We start from the raw sequence: 23,949 nt of genomic DNA, 5'->3' as shown, positions 1-23,949 counted from the left end.
TGATACAGTGAACAAGTCATGGTAAGTGGCATGCTTTAGACTTATACAAGAAAAATATTCAGACTACTTCCAGTAGATGGCCAATAACATGCTAAGGAACTTTATGTGTTACTATGCGATCTCTTCTTCCACTAACAGTTGTAACGGTACGCTCCCCTATCCCACACATCACATGGTACAGCCCACCACGTGCTATGGGACTCATACTTTTTGACTCTGTTAACTTTGACTGCCTCCTTATCTGTGACCACGCCCCCCCCCCCTTGTCATCTCATACCTGAACCTTTTTGTTCACATCATGTATGTATGTATATAAACCCCTGTGTGTGTGTGTGTGTGTGTGTGTGTGTGTGTGTGTGTGTGTGTGTGTGTGTGTGTGTGTGTGTGTTTAGTTGGTTGTCGATTATTGTAGGTGTTAGTGTAAGTATTCAATTTCTTGCTCAGGTTTCTGTTTTATACTCATGTTTATGTTAACATGCTTGTTTCTTGTTCATCGTATTCGTGCTGCACTGATTGTTATGTGTAGGGAATGTATGGTTTATCATTTGTCTTTTGTGTAAATAAATGTTTGTCTGTGTCAAGAGATGTTTGTGCATCCTGCTCCTTGCCCTGTGGGACTCTGGTTGGTATAGTTTTGGTTGGCATATCATGTTGTGGTTCACACAAATAATGTAGTTAAAAACAATAAACATGATGCAATAATAGATACAAATATAATATTATGATTATGCTAAAAATCCAAACTCCTCAATTTAATAGTAAATATATTAGTAAATATATAGTAAAGATATCAGGTTTTACATCAGCATTCAAACCTTTGCATTCTGTTATTTAAAGGATGCCAATCTTTGCTTTGTAATAAGTAGTTGTATAGATATTTAATGTACCATAGACTGTAAAGCAATGGAAAATATATTGACAAATCATGTAATATATCTGATCTGTAAGTACACTAAAGACATGAATATCTCTAATCTTTTGGAATATAAGTCTTCAAGCTGTATGGCTTAAAACATAAGTGTGAGTGGTTGAGTAATTTTTCTTGCTCTCCATGAGAAGCCTGAGGTTTTCTAACACCTGTCTTCAGAATTTACATTAGCTTTTGTTGGGCTAGTTGTCATTTGACTATTACCCAAATTACTTGAAGTCTAATGTCTGTACTAAAACCTGTTAAAATATATTAGTCAGTTTCAGTACTATTGCATTGTTCAAGTATAAGCTTATTTCAGTCTATGATATGTGATATATTTGGAGGAACAGAGGCCAATGTTCTGGAAAAATATCTCACAAATTAAGATTAGTCCTACAATAAGAAGGTTTGCAATGGAGAATCCCTATTGGTAGTATAATGTCGTCCAAGGGTGTTTTTTATCTACAAATTGTTAATCATATTCCCATAATTATGAGATGTGTGTGTATAACAGACAATTTAATACATTCCACCTTTAAAAGCATAGGTGTGAAAACTAAAATATAAGTAAATTGTCCAAAGTTTATTCTCATGAGAAGTTCATTTATGTTCATAACCCACAATACAGGTATCATCATCATCACCATCATCATCATTAATTTATGTATGTTTCAGCTATAAGTGTTACACAATTAAAATACAATAAAACGAAAGCAAAACCAATATTTTCCATTTAATTAAATTAAAGCTCTTATAAACCATCCAGAAATGTTCCTGTTCTCGATTACAGCTAGGTCCTCCTCCCTCATTTGCAATGCATATTGAATGCATGGTGATTTTAGTAGAGTCATCTCAAGGTCTACTGCTGTCACTGTGTATGTCATCTCTGAGGCCCCACAGTGAGCTGCCAAAACCAGGATGATCAGGAAAAGGTACACTCTGAAAGAGCCTGAGGTCAAAGACTATCTGATCAAAGGAGAGAGGTTCATAAAATGGAAGGAGGTAAGAATTCAAACATTCCTTTTCATGATATGCCACTCTGAGGAACATGGTCAGCAGCAGGCAGCATACCTTTGTGCACAGTTTGTGCATTTATCATAGGATAGTACTAGTGTTGTGCTCTTTGTGCTGTGTTCTGTTACAATGCTGTCTAGAAGCTATGTAGGTCAGTTTCAGTACTTGTGAACTTTTCCTGCAGTTTTCCATTTTCCATTTTCAAAGCTGGAAGGGTTCTGATATGTAAATGGAAACTGCACCCTACAAAGTTGGAAGTATTAGACAGTATAGACTTTATGCTGTTGTTTTAGAGATTTATGTAGGACCATAATTCACTATACTACATTTTATATTACTATTTATTAAATCATGATATAATCTCATTTAAGGACTCTACACGTACTACACCAGTTATAATGAAAATTGATCCTAAAGGATTCTACCTCTACTGGATCAACCAGAGTAAGGTAAGCAGTAACAGCTGTTTTATCCATATTAGATTTACAGCTTATAGTGCTTAAGCACAGCAAATCTCTCTCTCTCTCTCTCTCTCTCTCTCTCTCTGTCTCTCTCTCTCGCCCCCTCTTGCCCTCTCTTGCCCGCTCTTGCTCTCTCTTGCTCTCTCTCTCATCCTCTCTGCCTGTACAAGGAGCAGCATTTTCATGCTGTGTTAAAATTTAACTTTTACTTTGTCTTTTATCATCAAACACTTCAATTCATATATGCATTTTGTTTAATTATGTCTGTGATCAAATCACTGCTAATAATTATTAGTCTGTTTGTGTTTCTCTTTATTGTAGGAAATAGAATTCTTGGATATTGCAACCATACGGGACACAAGAACAGGAAAATATGCAAAACTCCCAAAAGTAATTGGGATATTTTCTCAATTATACAAATATTCTTTAACATGCTCATTGCTTACAGAACCCAATAGCTTCTCATTGAAAAATTTGTCGAGCAAACAATGGCATTCAGAATTTCAATATCATCATCTAATGTAGTGGAGATATTACTCATACACATACATATAAATGTACATGTGCCAGCATCCTCCAACACACACACATGAGTAACCGAGAGGAAGAGAAAGAGTGGGAGAAAGAGAGAGATCTATTGACCATATCATAGATGAGAAAAGTAATTAACTTTGACATTTGGAGTATCACCTGCTAAGAAATGGTAATGAGTATTTATGGGAGCCTGCAAGAGACAGCAGTGAGGAGATGAAATAAATACAAAATTTTATCTGATAGCTTAATTGAATGTTCTTTATTGATTATATGGTTTAGCTACATTGGGATAAAAGAGCTGTGTGCACTGATAAAGTGTATGACCTGTGCATTTTTCCTAGGACAAAACCTCTCACACACACACACATGCAAACAGCTGGGGTCTCTGATGCTGTTTAGAATTTGCATTAGGACAGATTTGCTTGTTCAGCTTGGATTGTACTCACAAATGCCTGTGTATGGAAAGTAGAGGCAAGGGCATTTAAAGTTTTGATGCACGGAGCCAGTGAGTTAGTCATTTCGGAACAGTATTTGTTTGATTGAGAATTACATTTAAAAAAATACTATGAAATAAGTGTGTTTTCTACTCACTGGTTATATATATATATATATATATATATATATATATATATATATATATATATATATATATATATATATATATATATATATATATGTGAGAGAGAGAGAGAGAGAGAGAGAGAGAGAGAGAGATTGATTCAAAATTGTAGTGAAGTACACAAGGTTTCAGAGTAACAGGATGTTTCAGACAGAGGTCCTTCATCTTGTGCCCCAGCAAAGTGCTTCTGAATTAGTAGGAGGAGGAACAAGTTTCTATATCAAATTTAGATGTTTAAATGATATCATTCATTTCATGGAGTTCTAAAGTTCCAAGAGTGCAGATCAGTCCTTTTTCTTTGAGTTTCCTCATTTCAAAGCTGCCCAAGCAACAACTGGCAATGCAAACACAAATGTCATTAATGGAGTCCATTAGTATTAGAATGCCTTGCCACTGGAAATGACAAATCCTTAATTCTGATGGTCTGTATTCCATTCCATTAATGACATATTATTCCATTAATGACATGTCTGTTTGCATTACCAATTGTTGCTATGGCAGCAATGAAAATTATTTTCATCCTTAATGTCTTGACCAATTCTTAGAGTTGAAAAGATGTTGAGCCTTTGCACTCTAGAATGATTTAACTTTTAATCCCTGTCTGGGATCAGTTTATGTGATCAAAAAACAAGCTTTGGATGTGAATACATAAAAGAGGAAAGCCTCCACTTCATGTTAAATGGACATATCTGGAATGTTGTTTTCTGTCAACAGCAGCCAAAAGTTCGTAATGTGTTCAATATGGACTTCCCTGACAGCAATCATTTAGCCAGAACCTTAACAATAGTGTCCGGTCCTGACACTGTCAATCTTATGTACCACAACTTCTTTGCCAGCAAAGAGAAAATAGTACAGGTAAGACATTTCTATCATTTCTGCCTTTCATGGGCCGAACACTTTCTTAACAGATTAATTTTATTGCTAAACACAAATAAAGAATCATATGGATTGGGGAGAGCTAGTTTAGTATAACTAAACTCTGCAAACTGTGCTGATTTTAAAATATATGGTCTTCTGTGAAAATATCTCCTAAAATGTAGTCTAGATGGCATTTAATAATAATAATAATAATAATAATAATAATAATAATAATAAAAATCCATGTTATAGTATCATGCTTCTTATAGTGACATTGTAAACTTTGCTCTGCCTACTGAGAGTACTGATCTCGAGACTTGTGTGATGATTTCTAAACATATACAATAATGGATCAGTATGATAACTTGTCAGCTGTAATTCAGTCTTATTTGAGGCAATATTTCTGACATGTAAAAGCTTATTTCAAATTCTCAAGCCAGAACACTATTCAAGTGTTCTGCTGTTTATTAGCTTGCACCAAAGCCATGCAGACTTCCTAAATTCATTTTAATCTCTCCAATCACTCCAGTTAGTACCTGAGCCACAAATGTGTGCCACACATTTATGAGTTCTGACACTCCATACAAAGCAGCTCTGGTGGTTGAAGCTAGGCAAATGCAGTTTATGAGTTTACAACTACAATATCCTGTTCATGCATGCAGATCCATTACGTCCATATGTTGCAACATGTCTTTGAAGGAGTAGTTCAACCTGCTACAAGTACTGTGGCTAATGAGAGACAGCAGTGATGGTTGGCATGGCATCAAATTACTCCTCTGAAGTGCAAGTTTGTCTCATGCCCTCTGGTGGACACTTGAAGAGTAGTGATATAATATTGCTAAAGAGCAAGTCTTCCATTGTCAAATTTGCTCTGCCTACTGAGAGTACTACTCTTTAACTTTGTGTGATGACTTCTAAACAGATACGTTAATGGATCAGCATATTAACTCATCAGTTCTCTCATTATTTCACAGTCAGGGAGGTCTTGAACAAGGAAATACAATAAACAAGTGACACAGTAGATGACAGCCTCAGAAACTAATATCAGTGCTGTGCCTCTATGTTTCCTCTGTCTCTCTGGTGTAGAACTGGGCAGATGAAATCTTGGCAATTGCCTACAACTCTAAGAGGGCCAATATCTGCAGACAAGATTTCCTGGACAAAGTGTGAGACATAAAGTGGATGTGGTTTTGTTTTGCTATAAAAGCATTATGATCCAGTTGCATTTGCTCTGTTAACAAGTTCTTGCACTTGTATTTAAAAGAGAGAGAGTGCTTCTGTGCAGTTTTATTACTGACTGTTACAATATCAGATTGTAAGATTACAATGTCTTTCATTTAATCTGCTTGTCTGTTTGGTACAGGTATGTTCGTCTCTCACTGCATACCAACAAAGATGGCAAGATACCAGTCAAACAGTAAGAAACAGAAAATATATTGTTTTTTATGATAGTTTTGTCATGTTGTAGTATATGTTGTATTGGGTTTTATGTTGTGTAGACTGCTGTGTCTCTAAAAAGCCAACCATTGCACTGTAGTATCCATAAGATGTTTCCTGCTGACAAGAAAAGGGTGGAGAACGCACTGGCATCTGCACACCTTCCCAAGGGAAAGGTGAGAACTACATGGGTGTAAGGGAGTCATTTTAATTACATTTTTTTGTGTGTGTATTCAGTGATCACCAATTTGTAATAATGCACAAGAAATATTGAGTAATATTAACTGCATTAATACTCACCTTGTACCAAGTGCATAAGCTATATCTGCATGTTTATAATGTGTAGAGGTGGGGAGATGGCATACATGTTACAAATGTTTGTATCTTTCTAGTTTGATTCTATAAAGCCTGACGCGTTCACTGAAGCTGCATTCAAAACCTTCTTGTCAAATCTGTGTCCAAGGCCAGATATCTATGAAATCTTCACCTCCTAGTGAGTATGTCATTTTACTCCATGTTATGTAATACTCATTGCCTGAAAAAACACCTTTATCTGTATGTTATCTGCAGCATTCCCTGGGAAATGTACATTTATTGTAATGTGCGCCTGAGTGCCGAAGGGCGTGGAGCAGGACGCACAGACTCCCTCAAGTTTGTGAGACATTTAATGATATTCAACGGGGCACTCACACATAACAAAACAGTTAACATAAACACACATAAACAGTATTACACAAAGTGACCGTTTAACACAGACTAACTACACATCGACAAAGACTAACTTACATAAGCACACTACCTCAACAATGACCAACACACTTCACACTTTGATAAGGGTTTATATACATATAGACAAGATGAGGTGCAGGTGTGTGTAGGCGTGGCCACAAACAAAAGATCCTCCCACTGCACGTGGCGGGCCAAACCACGTCCTTCCAGAGGACACGAAAGTGTACACATAAACACAAACATACAGCACTGCAATGCCCAGTGCCCACCCAGTACCAGGCGGGCCGGGTGCCGCCAGCAAGGGAGACTTCGCAGCGAGAGGGAGAAAGGCAGCCTCACTGCTTCTCTCAGGGTAGTCCGGTACACTCTCAACAATGCTGCGCCTGTAAACATAAAAGGCGCAACCACAAACAAACAATAGCGCCCACACATAAATACATATACTGCGCTGTGATGAGGGGCCCACCTTCCGTGCAGGTGCCTTAATGTGTCCGAGGTCTCAATGGACACGCAGGGGTGCACGTCCGCCCTGGTATCAGACGTACTACCCTCCAACAGTCCTCTCACCTGCCACTCTAGGACTGTCCTACACATCGACGAAGACTAACTTACATAAGCATGTTACCTCAACAATGACCAATACACTGCACACTTTGACAAGGGTTTATATACATATAGACAAGACGAGGTTCAGGTGTGTGCAGGCGTGGCCACAAACAAAAGACCCTCCCTCTGTATGTGGCGGGCCAAACCACGTGACTCACGAGAGGCGAGTGTTCCTTGACATTTATGATACTGTTTTGGGCATAATTTTAAGGTGGCATTACCACAATTTCACACAAAAAACACAACACGTTTGACTAGGAACATCCCAGCTTGTTTGTGTTTCACAGAGAAAACTGAATATATTCTTGGCACAGACAATTAGTATTGGCTGCAGATACCCTGTAATCATTTTGCTTGATTGCATTATAATTTAGCTCTTCCAAGCCCTACATGACAAAGGAGAACTTTTCCAAGTTCCTTTATGAGAAGCAGCGTGACTCACGGCTCAATGAAGAGCTTTATCCACCGCTACGGCCCGACCAGGTGAAGGCCCTCATCGACAAGTATGAGGCGTGCTCCCCTAACGCCAACCGAGGTGAGTCATTAGCTCCTGTGAGCTATCTCAACACTAGTAACTATACTGAAAGATGACATTTGGAGTGTATCACCTCACATCATCATTTTCATACACTGTATTTGAATCACAGTTTGAGAAAATTGTTTGTTTATGTCTATGAATAGTGTATATTTCTTATATAAAAAAACTCTAAATAAAGAGATTTATGCTGCTCTGTTCCAGGCCAGATATCCCCTGAGGGATTTCTCCTCTACTTAATGGGGTGTGAGACATCGCCTGTGATGTTAGACAAACTGGCCCAGTGTCATGATATGAACCAGCCTATTCCCAACTATTACATCAAATCCTCTCACAACACCTATCTCACTGGTAATATGATTCAAATATTTTATATTTTTCTTGTAAACCAAACACGTGTAGAAATTAAAAATTAGGATGTGCTTTGAGAAGTCAGCCAATGAAGCCTGTGATGATGATGTTCATGTATGTCAGTGAGGGCTGCAACATCCCTGATAATGTCTGACATTGTATCAACTATAAAACTCCATTGTTCTTTGAACATTGTCCACCAGCAAAATCTGTTTTAGGTGATAGAGCCCAATTAAATAGATTACCATTACTCTTTAGTTTTTCTTAATTAATTTATTCATCTTTAATTCATTCATTCTGTATTCAGTCTCTTTTGTACACTTCAGCATTTTGATATGTCATTTGTAGACTCTGTGCAAATTGTGCTAATTCTATTCTGTGAATATTACAGAGCCTTCAAATGACTAAGTGGTCCTTTCAACAATTCTTCATCCGTGTGTGTGTGTGTGTGTGTGTGTGTGTGTGTGTGTGTGTGTGTGTGTGTGTGTGTGTGTGCGTGCACAGCTGGCCAGTTCTCTGGTGTCTCCTCTCCAGAGATGTACCGCCAGTGTCTACTTGCTGGCTGCCGCTGTCTGGAGCTGGACTGTTGGAAGGGCAAACCACCGGAGGAGGAGCCAGTCATCACCCACGGCTTCACCATGACAACCGAGATCCTTTTCAAGGTCAAATTTCCTCTAATCAGGGCAGCAGCTGTAATTGTGAGATAACATCCTTACAAGGAGTTTGTGATGATGTTAGCACAGGCAAAATATGTTAGTGTCAGTATGTTGAATGTTCCTTTACATTATATGTACAACAAGCAAACCAGTTCAGTCAACTGAGTCAATTGAAGAAAAGAAAAACAGATTAATTGGTTACAGTAAAGGTGCTTTAAGGTACTTCTAGAAAGTGTGTCTCATAAAACAGTTGGTGAGTGTATAGTTGTCTCAAATACTTCATATGTTTTAGGATGTGATTGAAGCTATTGCAGAGAGTGCATTCAAAACATCAAAGTATCCAGTCATTCTCTCCTTTGAGAACCATGTGGATTCGTAAGACACTTTTGCTATACACCACACTGTCTTCATCTCTTTGCACTGCACTGTAGATTTCTTTTTTTTTGAGGGGGGGGGGGCACACATGGTATAAATCATCTCTGTATCTCTGTTCACTGGGGTTTTTTTTTATTCTTAGAGTAAAGCAGCAGGAGAAAATGGCTAATTACTGTAAGACAATATTTGGAGATGCTCTACTCACTGAACCCCTGGAGAAGTATCCAGTAAGTGATTATGTGTGAAGAGTCTAGTGCTTAGGATCCATGCAGAGTAAACACTGAGTTACCACTGAATGTAAACACTGAGTTAACAATGAGTTAACACTGAAATTAAATACTAAAAAAGTCAGTCAATTGAACTAAGGACAGTGGTTCCAAATGAATTGTTTCTTTAGCAGTGCCTTAAACATTTGCATTATTTAAATAACACGGCAGTATATAATTACATTCAATATTAGTTTAATAGTAATTATTCATTTATGAATAGCTTATATAATCATAAAAACATTATATTATTAAAGTGAACACATGATCTCATTTATTATATTCAACAGACTTTTAATATAACTACATAAGACTGGAGAGTCACTTTGAATATCAATTTGGCTACTGGATATACTACTGTACATACCTAGTAAATAATTTATGATGATATTTAAATTTGCAGTTATATTGGATTTTGTTGTGTGAGAGAGTTGTTTTGGTTTGTATTGGGCATTGCTCGTAGCTGAAGCCAGGCCAGCAGATTCCAAGTCCTGCTACGCTGATGGGAAAGATCCTGATCAAGAACAAAAAAAACAGCACACCAGAGCCCAAAGCAGACCAGGCTAATGTAAAGAAAGCACCTGGTCAGGATCAGCAGCAGGGTTCTGGCAACCCAGCTGATCCCAGCCAAACCGCCCCTGCTAACCAGGAGGGTCAGGGTGAGAATGCAGCACCCTAAGCACGGGACATCATTTCACCTGAACGGCAAAGATAACTGCATGCACAGTCAACAGTGTCATTGTGTTCTGTGTCTTTGGAAAGGAGAGCTGGCCATGGAGTCAGAGGAGCCAGAGGAGCAGGAGGAGCAGGATGAGGAGAAGATGAAGAACTCCGATGAGGTACACATATATAATACCTTTTCTCTACTGGTAATTCCATACACCAGATGCGCCCAGTTCCACTCCTGGAGAACTGCAACCTTGCAAAGTTTAGTTGCAACCCTAATCTAACACACTTGATCCAGTTACTAGGATTTTAGTGGTATCTATTAGAGCCAGGTGTACATCTGGCAGTTGGCCACCCATGCCACACATTAACTTACAGTTTTTGGGTTGTACATGATGCTCTGGCTATCCAAAGCCTGTTGTCATTTTAATTTGTTGTTCATTCATGAATCAAAATTGAAGCAATTAGATTATATTCCATTTTAATTTGTTTCCTCATTGTTAGGGAACTGCTGGACAGGAAGTAACAGCCTATGAAGAGATGTCTGCGCTGGTCAACTATATACAGCCAAACAAATTCATCTCTTTTGATAATGCTAAGAGTGAGCCCTGTCTGACTTGTTTTAATTTGATGCATAAATGTTCTAGTCTAATGCAGCTCCAGGGTTGCTGACCTTTTGTTTAGACCTTAAGTTCCTTATTTCAAACCATAAATAGCCTCACCTTAAATTATTTCAATATGTGGAACTACTGCAGTGATTAGGCTTCCTTTGGGATTTCATTCATGGTTTTCTGTATATTTCCAAGTATAGAAAAGAACAAGAGTTATGTGATCTCCTCTTTTGTGGAAACCAAAGCAGAGAGTCTGATGAGCAAAACTGCTGTGGAGTTTGTAGAGTATCCTTTCAGCTCTTGAATCACCAACACTGGAAGAAAAATATAAGGATAAAGGATAAGGATAACGCAAATGTAAAAATCAACTCTAAAATAGCATTCAGAATACAGGAAGTTTAAATAGCACTCATTAGCTATAACGTCAGTGTTCTCATTGTTTTGATTTAATCACTAACCAGTCAAACAGCTTCCTTGTGATAAATGATGAAACAAAAATCAGATGGGACATGAAATCAGCTGTGTTGATCTCACACTTCAGTTACAGCCTCCTCTTTCAGATTAGTCACTGACAGAAGTTTGATGTATATGTTTATGTTTTTGTAGTTTTTACATAAGTGTGTCAGGAACTTCCTTTACTGCGTATTCCAGATATAACAAGAGGCAGATGAGCCGTATTTATCCAAAGGGAACGCGCATGGACTCCTCCAACTACAACCCTCAGCCCTTTTGGAACGTAGGATGCCAGATGGTGGCGCTAAACTACCAAACCATGGGTAACAGCCTTTCTTATTTATTGGCTTGATATTTAACTCATGCGGTAGTTTTACTCAGACAATCATGATTACACATGACGTATGTAAGTCTAATCCAGTCTAGATTTTGGAAAGCATTCGTATATATGGTATATAACGATTGCCTGCTATCATATTAATAATAATAATAATAATAATAATAATAATAATAATAATAATAATGGACGTTAAATTGTACTGCCATTACAATTCAAAAGATGTCTTTTGTTGAGGACACCAACTATCATAGGCCCAGTAATTTCCATTAATTAACTGGATGTGTTTGACTTGTAGATTTCCCCATGCAACTGAACATGGCGCTGTTCGAGTTTAATGGGAGAACAGGGTACCTTCTCAAACATGACCTGCTGCGGAGAAACGACAAGACGTTTGACCCCTTCACAGATAGGTTTGACACCATTGTGGCCAACACTCTCATGATAAAGGTAAGTCATACTTAACAGAGCACCCAGTGTACCCAACACACAATAGAGGCTGCGATGAGCATTATGTAGATCTTGTTAGTGTTTGTGTGTGTGTATGTGTGTGTGTATGTGTGCACGTGCGCATGTGTGTGTGTCTTTCTACTTCTGGGACTTAACTGAAAGCATTGCCAAGTACAAATTTCTAATTTAGATGATTTGACTCTCTGTCAGACCCTTCAGTGAAAAATGGCTTCATGTATTTTTCATACATGTACAGTAATGTTCAAAGGTCTTAGGCCATGATTAGATTTGTTGTTTTAGCAATGGTATAATGACCATAAATAATTATTTCTCAGTCTCTATAGTAGAATATGACCAGAAAATACAGGAAATTTGCGTGCAACAAAAAAATCCCCCCCAGCTGTAATAGGCTACAGTGGCAAGTATTTAGTGTGAACTCCCCTAATACTGAGCAATAGCAGGAACTTGGCTCTATTAAACCTAAATGGAATGGAATGTGAAGGGGATAATACTTCAGTTCAGTCTCCCCAAAATAGTTCAGGATGTACTTACTACCAAGGGAGGTCACACTAAATACTGACTTTTACATGTAGATGCCATTTTGTTCAGATTTTTTTTGTGTGTGTGCCTGTGTGTGTGTGTGTGTGTGTGTGTGTGTGTGTGTGTGTGTGTGTGTGTGTGTGTGTGTGTGTGTGCTTATTTCCTGTATTGTCAGTTTGTATCTTAATAAAGAGACTGAGAAATAATAATATATGGTCATTACCGTTATCATAAACAACAAATCTAATGGTGGCCTAAGACCTTTGCTCTGTACTGTATAATTGTAAGATGTTTTCATGTGCATTTAGGGTGTGTCCATGTTTTTTATGTACATTTTCAACACTTCCCTCATTCCATATGCATAAAGGTCTACTCAGGCCAGTTCCTCTCTGATAAAAATGTGAAAACAGCAGCGGAGGTGGAACTCATAGGTTTGCCTGGGGATTCCAAACGCAAGTACCGCACCAAACTGTCGCCCACTGCTAACCCCATCAACCCTGTGTGGAATGAGGAGTCATTTGTGTTTGAGAAGGTGTGTGACACATCTAGGATACCCAAGTGGTGAGATGTTATCAGTGCAGAAAACTTTGACATGGTTTGTTTTTTCTGAGCATATGTTTAAGTTCTTGCAGTTTGTCAACAGATTCTGTTGCCAGAAATGGCATCTCTCCGGATAGTAGCCTATGAGGAAGGAGGAAAATTTCTTGGTCACAGAATCATACCTGTTGATGCAATCCAATCAGGTAATTTAAAAGGGCTGTGTATGTCACAGTGGTAAATATGTGCCCAAATATGTTTGTGTGTGTGTGTGTGTTTGGTGTCTGCTGTTATGTATACTTGAATATTATTTAGAATGTAAATATTGCTGTAAGGGTGTTTATAACATATACACAATATGTATAAATCTATGTGCTAAAAACAATTGGTGTGTGCTTGTGTACCTGTGTGTGTGTGTGTGTGTGTGTGTGTGTGTGTGTGTGTGTGTGTGTGTGTGTGTGTGTGTGTGTGTGTGTGTGTGTGTGTGTGTGTGAGAGAGTTCTCCAGGATTCCACCATATTTGCCTGCGTTCAGAGAGTAACATGCCTCTGACTCTACCATCTTTGTTTGTCTACATTGAGGTGAAGGACTACATCCCTGCTGCTTTTGCTGGTATTGCCATTTCTCTACTGAAACTAAGGTTTCCCTCTGCAACATTCTTTTGGGTTCTTACAAGCCTTATCATTCAGGGTTGTAATTCTATGTACATGCTTTGATTCCCAGATTTCACAGATGCTCTCTTTAATCCTGTAAAGTCTTCAAAGCCAGCAAAACAGGAGGCAAGTTTTTAAATACAGTACAGTTGCACAGAAAACTGGGCCCATCCACCTAGCCTTGACAACATACCCAGTGGATTGTAATTTATCCACATGACTTTAAAGGATATACATACACTTTCTCAAGAGTACTTAGTTGTTTGCTAAAGTTTGAAAAATGGTAGCTGTAAAGTACCTATTAATAAATGTTATCTATTAAGTAAATAATCTAAAAAAAAAAAAAACTTGAGCCATCAAGTCATCAGTAATGGGAATGATCTAAAAATAATTAAGATGTTGCAATATATTTATCCGAGTGCTCTGAATCTCGTATGCTTCCAGAGTGCCACTTATGTAAGCCCATATGAGTTGCCTCTTGCATCTGCTCCTGGGTCTCTTCCTGTAACAAGTAAGTCAAATACCCAAATATTTTCTCTTTGGAGTATGATCTATAATGCCCTGCTTGGAAAAAATAAAAATAAAAAAATTTAATAGTCTTTTTTTTCTGTAGCAATTTTTGTGATGCGCGTGATGTAAATAATTGTCCAGCAGAGGGCGATATTAATCCTACAGCTCAAAACGGAACGTCTGCCGCTGACACGGGCATCTCTGACACAGAGTCACTGGTCTCAGAGCCCACCGCCCTAGCAAAGCTTGGCTTAGATGAAAAACCAGCACTGTGTAATCAAGAAGCAGACCCTCCTGCACCACCTTCTTCTGGAGGTAAGGGGTACTCATGAACAAAATGTATTTGCCATAGGTGGATGTTGGATATTATGATCCTAACACAGGTGACCAACTAGTATGATCTGATTATGAACCAGATTCTCCTGAGGTCCAACCTAATTCTGTGGACCCTAGAACCTCAGAGGAGCCTCTGGAAGTAAATTCTGCACTGTGTAGAATACCTGAGACAAAAACATCAACACAACGTCCCCCGGATTCCTGCAATATGCCTGATGAAGAAGTGGAGCCAGAACCAGCATCAGACATTGAACCAGCTGCCAGTGTGGAGCAGGACTCCATGATAGAGTCAGGTTCTGTAACTGATGCAGAATCAGCTGTAGCCACTGAGGAAGTCCCTGTTTCAGCCCAAAGTTCAGATACTTCCATGGTCTTGGATTCAGAGGGTATGGCCTCCTAATTCTGCACAAGGGATTGCAGGATCATTAGCAGGATCATTTATATCACAGGCTATCACAAGCTATCAGAGATGTAAACTAATGCAGAATGAGCTGTATTGTTACAGTGTTGTTTACTGGTGCACAATAGCCTTTTTTTTACATGTACACTGACTGTCAAACATAGTATGACAAATGCATGGTTTCAAAAGGTATTTGCTCTAAATTACTTTAAAAAGCCTCTCTTACTCTCTTATTTACCAACCTTTTTTCTTTGTCTCTCTCTCACACTAAATCTCTCTGTCATGCACACATTCACATATACACACACACAAAAACAAAAAATATATATATAAAAAAATTATATATATATATATATATATATATATATATATATATATATATATATATATATATATATATATATATATATACACACACACACACACACACACTCACATATATATATATATATATATATATAAACACACAGCTCCATGCTCTGTTACCTGTGAGGAACTGCTGCAGCACAAGAGCTTCGTGAAGGTTACCAAGAGGCAGGAGAAAGAGATGAAAGACCTGGAAAAGAAGTTCCAGAGGAAGAGCGAGGAACTTACTCAGAAATATAGTGACCTCTTCAAATCTCTCAAGAAGAAGTCCTCACTCAAGAAGAAAGAGTAAACATGAAGCCAACTACTGTTGTTTTTTGGTCCTATATCTTTTAGGTCCTATATGTTCTCTGAATATGTACTCTATGGACCACAAAAGGTTCTTTAGAGCTCTGAATTTGTAAACTCTTTTGCATACACTTGTGTTCTATTTGGGGTACCTCAATGGATATGGCCAAAATTTCAAGTCTTTGTTATAAATCTTAGATAAATAAAATGTTTAAATTATTATGCAAAGAGTAAGTCCTAATCCTAAAATATAGCATCATTCCAAAGAAAAGTTTCAAGTTCCCAATGCATAAATGGGACACATTTGAATAACCAGTGCCCTCTCTTCAACCAATCAAACTTATATGTAGGATTTAAGATCTACAGGAAAGTAAATAAAATAGAAATGTTTGTCTAGGTGTGGATAAATAAAACACACAAGCATTTATATACATTTTGCAGTATATCATAAAAATTGATGCTCATAGGTCAGCCTTTATTAGTTACTAAATATGCATTGTTTGCTGTGCAGGGCAGATACTGAAGGTGTGGATGCAGTGCCCAAAGCAGAGCAAATCACTGAGCTCAAACAGAGGCTGCAGACAGAGCTTCGGGCCCTATGGGTGGAACAATATGATCAGCTAAAAAAGAAGAAAGAGCAATTTGCCACTGAGGTACCAAACCTGCTTTCTTTCTCTGCCTCACTAAAACTATGATTATTTGGGATATATTATCTGTATTCTGGTGGCTTTCCAGAAATGTAAAGAGTCTGTAAATTAAAAAATGCAAATTTATATGAATAATTTCTGAATAATGAAAAACTAAATAGTTAATGGGTGCCCAGTCCATTGAGGTCAACTATGTGGCTCTCTGAACCCTGGATAGCCACAGTACTGCAGTTTTTCTTGTTTTAACACATTAGATCAAGCTCATGAAGGACTTAATAACTAGTTGATGAGTTGTGTCAGGCTTTTCAGTATCACAGGACCAGATTTAGTGACTCTTGGCCTTGAGGCAGCTCAAGTACAACACCTGTAGTACAACACCTGAATGCACTAATTAGCAAAATGTCTTTGGAGATCTCATTAGTGAAACCAAGCAGAGTGTTGTGCATGAACCGAGTTCAACCTACCAGCTAATTACCAAGTCCCAAGCTCAATCAAGTGTGATTGTGCATAGAAACCATTAAACTGTGCATTAATAGGAGCCTCCAAAACTAGAGTTTAATACCTATGCCTTGGGCATTACCAGTGTTATAATCACATCATCCTTCAACTTGGCCATGGCTCGTACTCCTGGTGTGCTACATGGAGATGGCTTTCTCAGCCTAGGTTGGATTTATGCTCATAAGGATTAGGGCTCACACCAGACTCTGCCCCTCCCCTTCCCCCAAACACTACACTCCAAACCAAGACCTGTGACTAATTACAGATTCCAGTTCATTGCCAAAGATATTTTTTGAAATCACTGCTATAGATGTGAGAGCTAGCCAAGTGAGGCAGTGGTTTTAACATAAATTCCTATCCCTCATGTTGAAAGAAAAATTTCATATTTTTTACATTATGTAATAGAGCTGGAAAGAAGCTCCTGTCACACATAGCAACTGAGCAGAATCCTCAGGGAGTGCAGAAGCACTTGGTACATCTTTTTTTTTTCACTTCAGTGCCGGCTAACTCGGTTCAGTAACCAGTAATTAAACCTGAAATAGTTTGTCCATGATACTGAAGTGGGAGAATATCTTCACCTGCACATGAGCTAGGATCCATTTTTCCCTGGCCCTACATATAATTAACATTCCAGTTAGCCAATCTCAATGCAGTATCATCACATGTTAACTACGCCCATTGGTATTATGCTTCATCCTCAGGTCATCTGAGACATGTTTCTCACCATCAGAGCCCAAGCTCTGACACCGTCCACCACCCCCACCCCCCAATTTATGAAATCATCATCAATGAGGTTTAGTCGGGCCTCTTTTCTGGATTTTAATACACATGCACTTGCACATTGCCCACAGTCACTTCCACATGGGCCAAACCAAACAGTAGTGCTAACACATTCCTCTCCACAGTGGGTCTTCTTTTCTTCTCAATTTCCACAACACAATAAAATGCTTAGATATGCTTGCTTATTATATGCTTAAGGCATGAACAGACAGATTTGTGTTGGGGTAAATGTATTCATTTTTGTTTATTAATAGTATGTGATTAATTATTGTGTATTACATATACATAATTCAACATTGTGAAAAAAAATATCAAGTACACAGAGTAATTATGAACTGCAAGAGCTAGTTTAGACATTATTAATCTACTAGTTTGCAATTACAAGTCAGCAGTGAGATACTTTGAGTCAGCAGTGGGATATTGATTGCTATCACAGCAAGTCAGTGGCAAAAACATAATCATGGGTGTTTGTGATAGAATGGCAGAAGTTACGTTCTCCGTTCTCTTTCTCCTTTAATATATGGCAGAGTGACTGTGCCCAGACAGGGCAGCTGGTGTGTCCTTGGTGTGTAAGTGCAACTTCCTGTGTTCTGTTTTTCTGTGTCCTGTGTTAAAGCGTTTGGCAAAGCTGCTAGAGATGGCTACAGAAAGACACTCTAGTGAACTGAAGGCACTGAACAGGTTTGTGTGCATGTATGTGTGTGTGTGTGTGTGTGTGTGTGTGTGTGTGTGTGTGTGTGTGTGTGTGTGTGTGTGTGTGTGTGTGTGTGTGCATGTGCGTGTGCATGCACGTGTCTGTGTGTGTAGCTGTGTGGGTGTACATGTGTGTGTGCCCTTGACCTTTTCTGAGAGACAAAAATACAGAAATGAGTGATGAGTCACTTTGTGTTGCAGGCTATTTAGCTTTCCCATTCTCCTAATGGATTGCAGTGCAAGGTGTGTGTGTATTTGTGTGGGTGGGTGGGTGTGCATGTGCGCTCACACTATTTTCTTTTATGCTGAAAATATTGTGATTATGAATCTGTGGTTTTTGTTGTAGCCACATAATACTGATGTATTTTGCCTGTACTTGCCTGTACTGTTGATTGTGTGCCTTCATTTAGCTGCTCATGCTGCTTTGCTTTCTCTTGAGTTGGACTGGATATATTTGTAAATGCTAGCTAGTGCTTCCAGTCAAATTCAAGTGTATGTATATGTGAGAGACAGAGAGAGCGAGAAAGTGTGTTCAGTCAGTTTCTGACTGATAGAGTTCTGTAACAGTCATGCTTTCCTATTTTCAGTGAAAATAAAGAGGGTAAAAAGAAAGAATCAAAGCAGTCAGGTTCCAAGAAGAGCAGGTAACACACACACACACACACACACACACACACACACACACACACAAAAAAAAAAATCGTTATAACAAGTATTTTGTTTTCGTTTTGGATGCAAAGATGTCCAGGCCAAACAGTATCACCCATTACTGAACAGTAATGAAAGTGGCAGGAATATACTTGCTTTTCTGCTCCTCATAAAGGGGGATCAAAGCATATTTTTGTCTTTTTACAGCAGACAGCAGGGCTTACATGTGGGGCTCTTGTTTGCACTCTTCACGTCTTTCTCTGAATAATTAATATACGCACTTGATTCACATATTTCGCTTATTTGCATGGGTCAAGGCCTTCTTTAAGGCTGTTATGAAGTCCAGTGTGCAATGCATGACTCCCTAGTCCCACCGTAGGCTGCAAAAGCATACTGAAACATGACAGTGTGCCTTCAAAGTCCTTTGTGTGTGAGCCACCTCAAAGTGAGTCACACATTGCTTTGTTTTATTGTAACACTGTTGCGCACTGACCTAAGCCTGCTGCCCTGTGTATTCCAGGCTGAAGAGTAGCATGAGCATGGACCAACTCGACAAGGACAATGATGGCCAGGTAAACCATGCTGTCCAAGCAAAGGAAGTTACGGGTGGTGGGATGGGGGGGTGTTGGGGATGTCTGACAGATGGGAAGAAAGAGCATAAGAGAAGATGAGAGCATGGATGAGTGGGAGAGTAAGCTGTAGAGCTAACAAGTGGTCGGACCAGTAACCATGGCTACTGTAGAGAGCTTGTAGACAAAAAAGCCTTGGATTTGTTACACATGTATGCATACATGCACCCCCACACACACATACATGAGGACACCCTGACTGAAGAGTGGTTCTCTCTTAGTCATGCTGTTTACAGCTGGTGGGGACAGTGAGCATGTGGGACCTGACTAATTCTCCTTCACATATTGGCTCATCAAAATTCATTCAGTGTTTTTGTGTCATCAAGCCATCACTAGCAAATCTGGAGTGTCAGAACAATATGGTGCCTGCATTGTCAAAGAAGAAAGTTTGAAGGAATTCATCTAGCTTATAGCCTGAAATTAGACTTGGTGGAGTTTTCTGAAAAGAGCACATGTAAGACAACAGAACGTACGGGGGCGGATTTCAAAGTGTCTCATTGTCACATGCCATGGGAATTTGTCTCATTTCAGATTTTTTAAAATTCAAACATCCACAGAGGGTCAATATCTTTAACAGTGCAGATTTGTTCAGTTCTTGCAGTAAGCTTTTACAGTTTCTTGGCTTCTACTAAGACGTTGTGCTAAGACGTTGCTCGCGAGTAGTGCATGAATAGTGGACATGTCCCCCCCTTCATATCGCTATTCATCTCATTCCTGTATATGCACACAAATCCTCTTGTTCCAGTGATGTATCTGGGTTCTGATATGTCAGATGTTGGAGTTTTTGCAGAAATGCCCATGTGTGGTCATGGGTTTGCGTGTGTGCATGCCTGCATCAGCCAAGGATAGAAATTTTCCTCAAAAGGTGCATTCTGTGCATCTCCAGAACTTCCTGAACTAAAAAGAAATCACTGCATCCCTCACATACTGTTAGTGTGTGATGTTTGTGCTTTTTCTGCGGATGCCAGTGTGTGTTTTGTCACTATGGGATGTTTAATTTGTTCTTTTTGTCCTTCAAAAATTGATCCTTGTATTAAAGTGGGCAGTTATTGCTACTGCTTTACTCAAATATATTTGCATTCATCAGCAAATAAATAGATGCGTGCACACACTCATTTACATGTCATATAATTCACACTCAGTTGCATAAATGTAAATACATTCAATTATATAAGCCTAAGTGTGAGAAATATGTATCCAGTATGAATCATGTGGAAAGGTTAATCTAACTGGTTCTTTACCACTCAGTCTATAGGCAGTGGTAGAGATTCAGCACAGGAAAAGAGCCTAAGGAAGAAGCAGACTGCCACTCTGGCTGACATCAGGCTAGTGACCAGCCAGGTAACCTGCATCTACACAGTCTCATCTCCGTTCCCTTTAATTGTGAGTTGAATCACATGGAGTGTGCATTTGTAAGGGATATTCATTATTTGGCCTATCTTGACTACTCTAAAAGCTTGTCCTGTTGTTGAATTAGAAGCAGTTGTTGAATTTTCTGCCTGCCATAGTTAGGGTGTTGACCTCATTGCCTATGCTGACGTGATCCCATATGGAAAGATTAAAGTCAAAAAAGTAAATCTCACATTTAATGCACATTGGATCAGATTACTGCTCTTTCTGTCCTTGAAGTATTCGTAATCGATGATAGCATTCATACACAGTTCACCCAAACATTACAGTGGCTACTCAAGAACTTAATTCAAGGTAAATATATGTGCATTTCTTTCTGATATTAAAATGTTGTGTGGGACAACCAAATTTCAGCACCACAGGGTCACTCTTGACTGTATATTTTTAAGTGGCCAACCACTTTTAAACCTGTAATGAAACCGACACGTACAAACTCCAGGAACACTTCTATGCCCAATACAACCAACTTAACACCTTTAGCCATGCCACTACCACATCAGTGTCCATGCCCCAAACAATACTGCATCACTAGTGGACCTGCAGTCAGAATCTGACCAGTGATGAATGGGTAGAGTGTGGCTAACAACAGTCAATAATTGTACAGCAAGTCATTGTACTTCTAAAAATTAATTAGGTGTATCTAATACATCAGTCAATGAGTGTAGTCAAAGCATCTGTTTTGAATAAGGTGGCTGGTGACTGTATCTAATTATATATATTATTTAATATTAAATATTAGGCATTCTAATCGTGCATCTGACATAAAGCAAAACCAGTGAATAAGCTTTAACCTCCCACCTTTTCACCACTGTGCACCTTCAGCTGAATCAGGAAGCTGTGTCAGATCATGTTAAGAAGATGTGGGCTCTGCCATGTGACCTCCGGGAGGCAGTCAACAGCTGTGTGAGCCCTCACTTCCCTGAGCAGGTGGACAAGATCGGGGAATCCAGGCCAGAGCATGGAGGACACTATGGCCATGTCTTCCTTGGCTGAAGTCCGGGTAGTTATTTGGCTGCTACAGGCCCAGTGGTCCAGGATCTCATGGTAGAGTACACTGATCTTTCAGTAACTTATTTTTATCTTCCTTTTTGTTCACCATGCAAAATGTTAATATAGTCTTTAAATGAATTGTCTCTTTGGATGTGAAATGGTTTTCCCCAGACGTTTGTGGTGGTAGCTGTGGGTAGTTTTGTATGCAGTGTCTCCAATATGTATGAGAGGTGGAGGGGTGGAGTCCTGGTTACAAGCTCAATACCTGTAGTGCTGTTATGTTACAGGAATGTGAATTTTATTTTTAACATATATGAAGTGTTTGTTACAGAATAGTTCTATGGCCTCCTTATAGCTTCTGTCACAGGGACATAGTTTTATGGTCTTTGTTTATAGTATGACTGTTACAGATATCTATGGTCTCAGATTAGCTCCTCCAGAGCCACTGTCACAGGGGCATAGTTCTAGCGTCTAGGGTTGTTTAGGACCACTATACATTTGTATGCTATCAGTCTGGAAATGAAATTTGTATCACCCTAATTAATATTATTAAACTAAACAAGAACACTTAGGTATGAATTATAATGTGTTTATTTAGTAATCTTTTGGGTTTATGTAAAAATGTAAGAAATATTAGGTTTACAAAGAATAAAATATGTGTTTCATTTATTTTTGTTGAATTTAATTCTGATATGTGTAAAAGAAAATCATTGATAAAATACTGAAATGTATCTGTTCCTTGACAGTACTGGGTACATTAAGTGTAATATCATAGAAGTGTGGTTTTCATAGCAGAAGTGAGGTTTCATTATGAACCCATAAGAGATTAAAGTTGTAAACATCAGAATCCACATTTTATAACTATAATCCTTTAATGCTTCTATCGGATCACCATCTCCTCCAATAAATGACACATTTATGAGTGCTAACTGGCAGAAGACTGCCGTTCTGATTTTCTCAGGACACATATTGAGTGCAGACACTGTGTTAGTTCATCACATTTCAAACTGGACTCACTCTTTGAAATCACTCCACACACCTACTCATGAACTCTGTCTTTCAGCCAGGCAATTATTAATCTATCTTGTTGAAACTGTGCCCTGGATAAGATGGACTTGGCTTGAATATCACCAGCCATAATAAAAACAAAGATACACTGGGAAGATAGGTGGCATTATCAACAATATCTCTCATTTTCGGATGCAAGAACAAAGGAAAATTATTGTTATAAGATTAGTGGCAGAAAGTAGACTGGGAGCAAGTGGCATGCAGTCTCTATAAAGGTATTGCCAAAATATACAAACACCAAATAGAGGCAGAGTAGAAGAGAGGTGCCCCCAGAGTCCTGTGGCACAGGCCCCACCGAACCGACTGTGTGAAGACCTTAGAAACACACTTGGCAGATTCAGCTCTAATTTTCCTTAATTACCACTATTATGGTTCCAGAAATGGTTCCCTAAAATGGCTCCCTCACTTTAAATTGATGAGATGAGTGAAGAGCTTTGGCATACATGAGCAGACCTGAATATCTGAAGGTAGTCTCTTGGTAGTCTCTTGGCTGGGTAAGAAGCAAAACAAATATCAATATAATCTCTGTCCTATAGCCAATGCTGTGGTAATAATCCTACTTGGCTATTGGTACTTTGTAAATTACATGCTATGAGTGAGGCAAACAATAAGATGCAGCAAAACAGGGACAATACAGCCTGATAAGTAGTTAATAAAGTACAATTAAGTAAAATGAAACAAGCATGGAAAAACTCTTTAAAAGTAATCTGCCAGAATTAGCTGTGGAACAACTACAAAAGTAAAATTCAATTCAATTCAATTCAGTGCAGCTTTACAAAAATTTCCATGGCACCCAGAAACAGTTTTTGAAGTGTAAAGCACCACTGTCACCAAACCTATATGCACCATGTGATCCAAGTTTGCATTCCTTAATAGGAAATAAGTGCAGTAAGTGCAGGAGTAAGCCAGTGCAGTATTGATAATATCAACTTAATATGGTAAAACTTATTTTCTGGTTTTTGTAAGCTGCCACGTTCTGGACTAACTCAAACTCTTACTAAACATCTAGTTATCAGGGCATTACAATAGTCCAACCTTCAGGAAATTAAATAATTTCCTAGTTTTTTGGCATCATGTATGGATTTCAT

At 38.6% G+C, this 23,949-nt stretch overlaps 1 protein-coding gene across 1 annotated transcript; it reads left to right on the top strand.

The window, feature by feature from the left end:
• Positions 1-1,828: 1,828 nt before the first annotated feature.
• plcb2 (phospholipase C, beta 2) lies at positions 1,829-22,347 on the top strand. The gene is made up of 33 exons (XM_035532899.1): positions 1,829-1,912; positions 2,296-2,373; positions 2,707-2,775; positions 4,253-4,393; positions 5,483-5,562; positions 5,760-5,813; positions 5,934-6,009; positions 6,226-6,326; positions 7,543-7,703; positions 7,908-8,054; positions 8,559-8,716; positions 9,003-9,085; positions 9,228-9,312; positions 9,815-10,010; positions 10,135-10,190; positions 10,522-10,618; positions 10,829-10,913; positions 11,280-11,404; positions 11,717-11,868; positions 12,776-12,940; positions 13,052-13,151; positions 13,453-13,557; positions 13,669-13,724; positions 14,043-14,109; positions 14,253-14,423; positions 14,525-14,830; positions 15,315-15,498; positions 16,010-16,151; positions 18,040-18,104; positions 18,704-18,760; positions 19,285-19,336; positions 20,642-20,734; positions 21,626-22,347. Exons 1-33 carry the CDS (start codon positions 1,829-1,831, stop codon positions 21,794-21,796), a joined length of 3,762 nt encoding a protein of 1,253 aa, XP_035388792.1. The 3' UTR covers positions 21,797-22,347.
• Positions 22,348-23,949: the final 1,602 nt, after the last annotated feature.

Source organism: Electrophorus electricus, chromosome 13, assembly GCF_013358815.1.
Source record: "Electrophorus electricus isolate fEleEle1 chromosome 13, fEleEle1.pri, whole genome shotgun sequence".
In the NCBI taxonomy this organism is placed as follows: Eukaryota; Metazoa; Chordata; class Actinopteri; order Gymnotiformes; family Gymnotidae; genus Electrophorus; species Electrophorus electricus.
Note: the sequence above shows the minus strand (reverse complement) of the source record. Positions and strands in the feature narration are given on the sequence as shown.

Coding starts and splice junctions, on each gene's coding strand:
- plcb2 (XM_035532899.1), top strand. CDS start 1,829: ATGATCAGGAAAAGGTACACTCTGAAAGAGCCTGAGGTCAAAGACTAT. Junction 4,394..5,482: donor GCAAAGAGAAAATAGTACAG/GTAAGACATTTC, acceptor TCTCTGGTGTAG/AACTGGGCAGATGAAATCTT. Junction 8,717..9,002: donor CAACCGAGATCCTTTTCAAG/GTCAAATTTCCT, acceptor CATATGTTTTAG/GATGTGATTGAAGCTATTGC.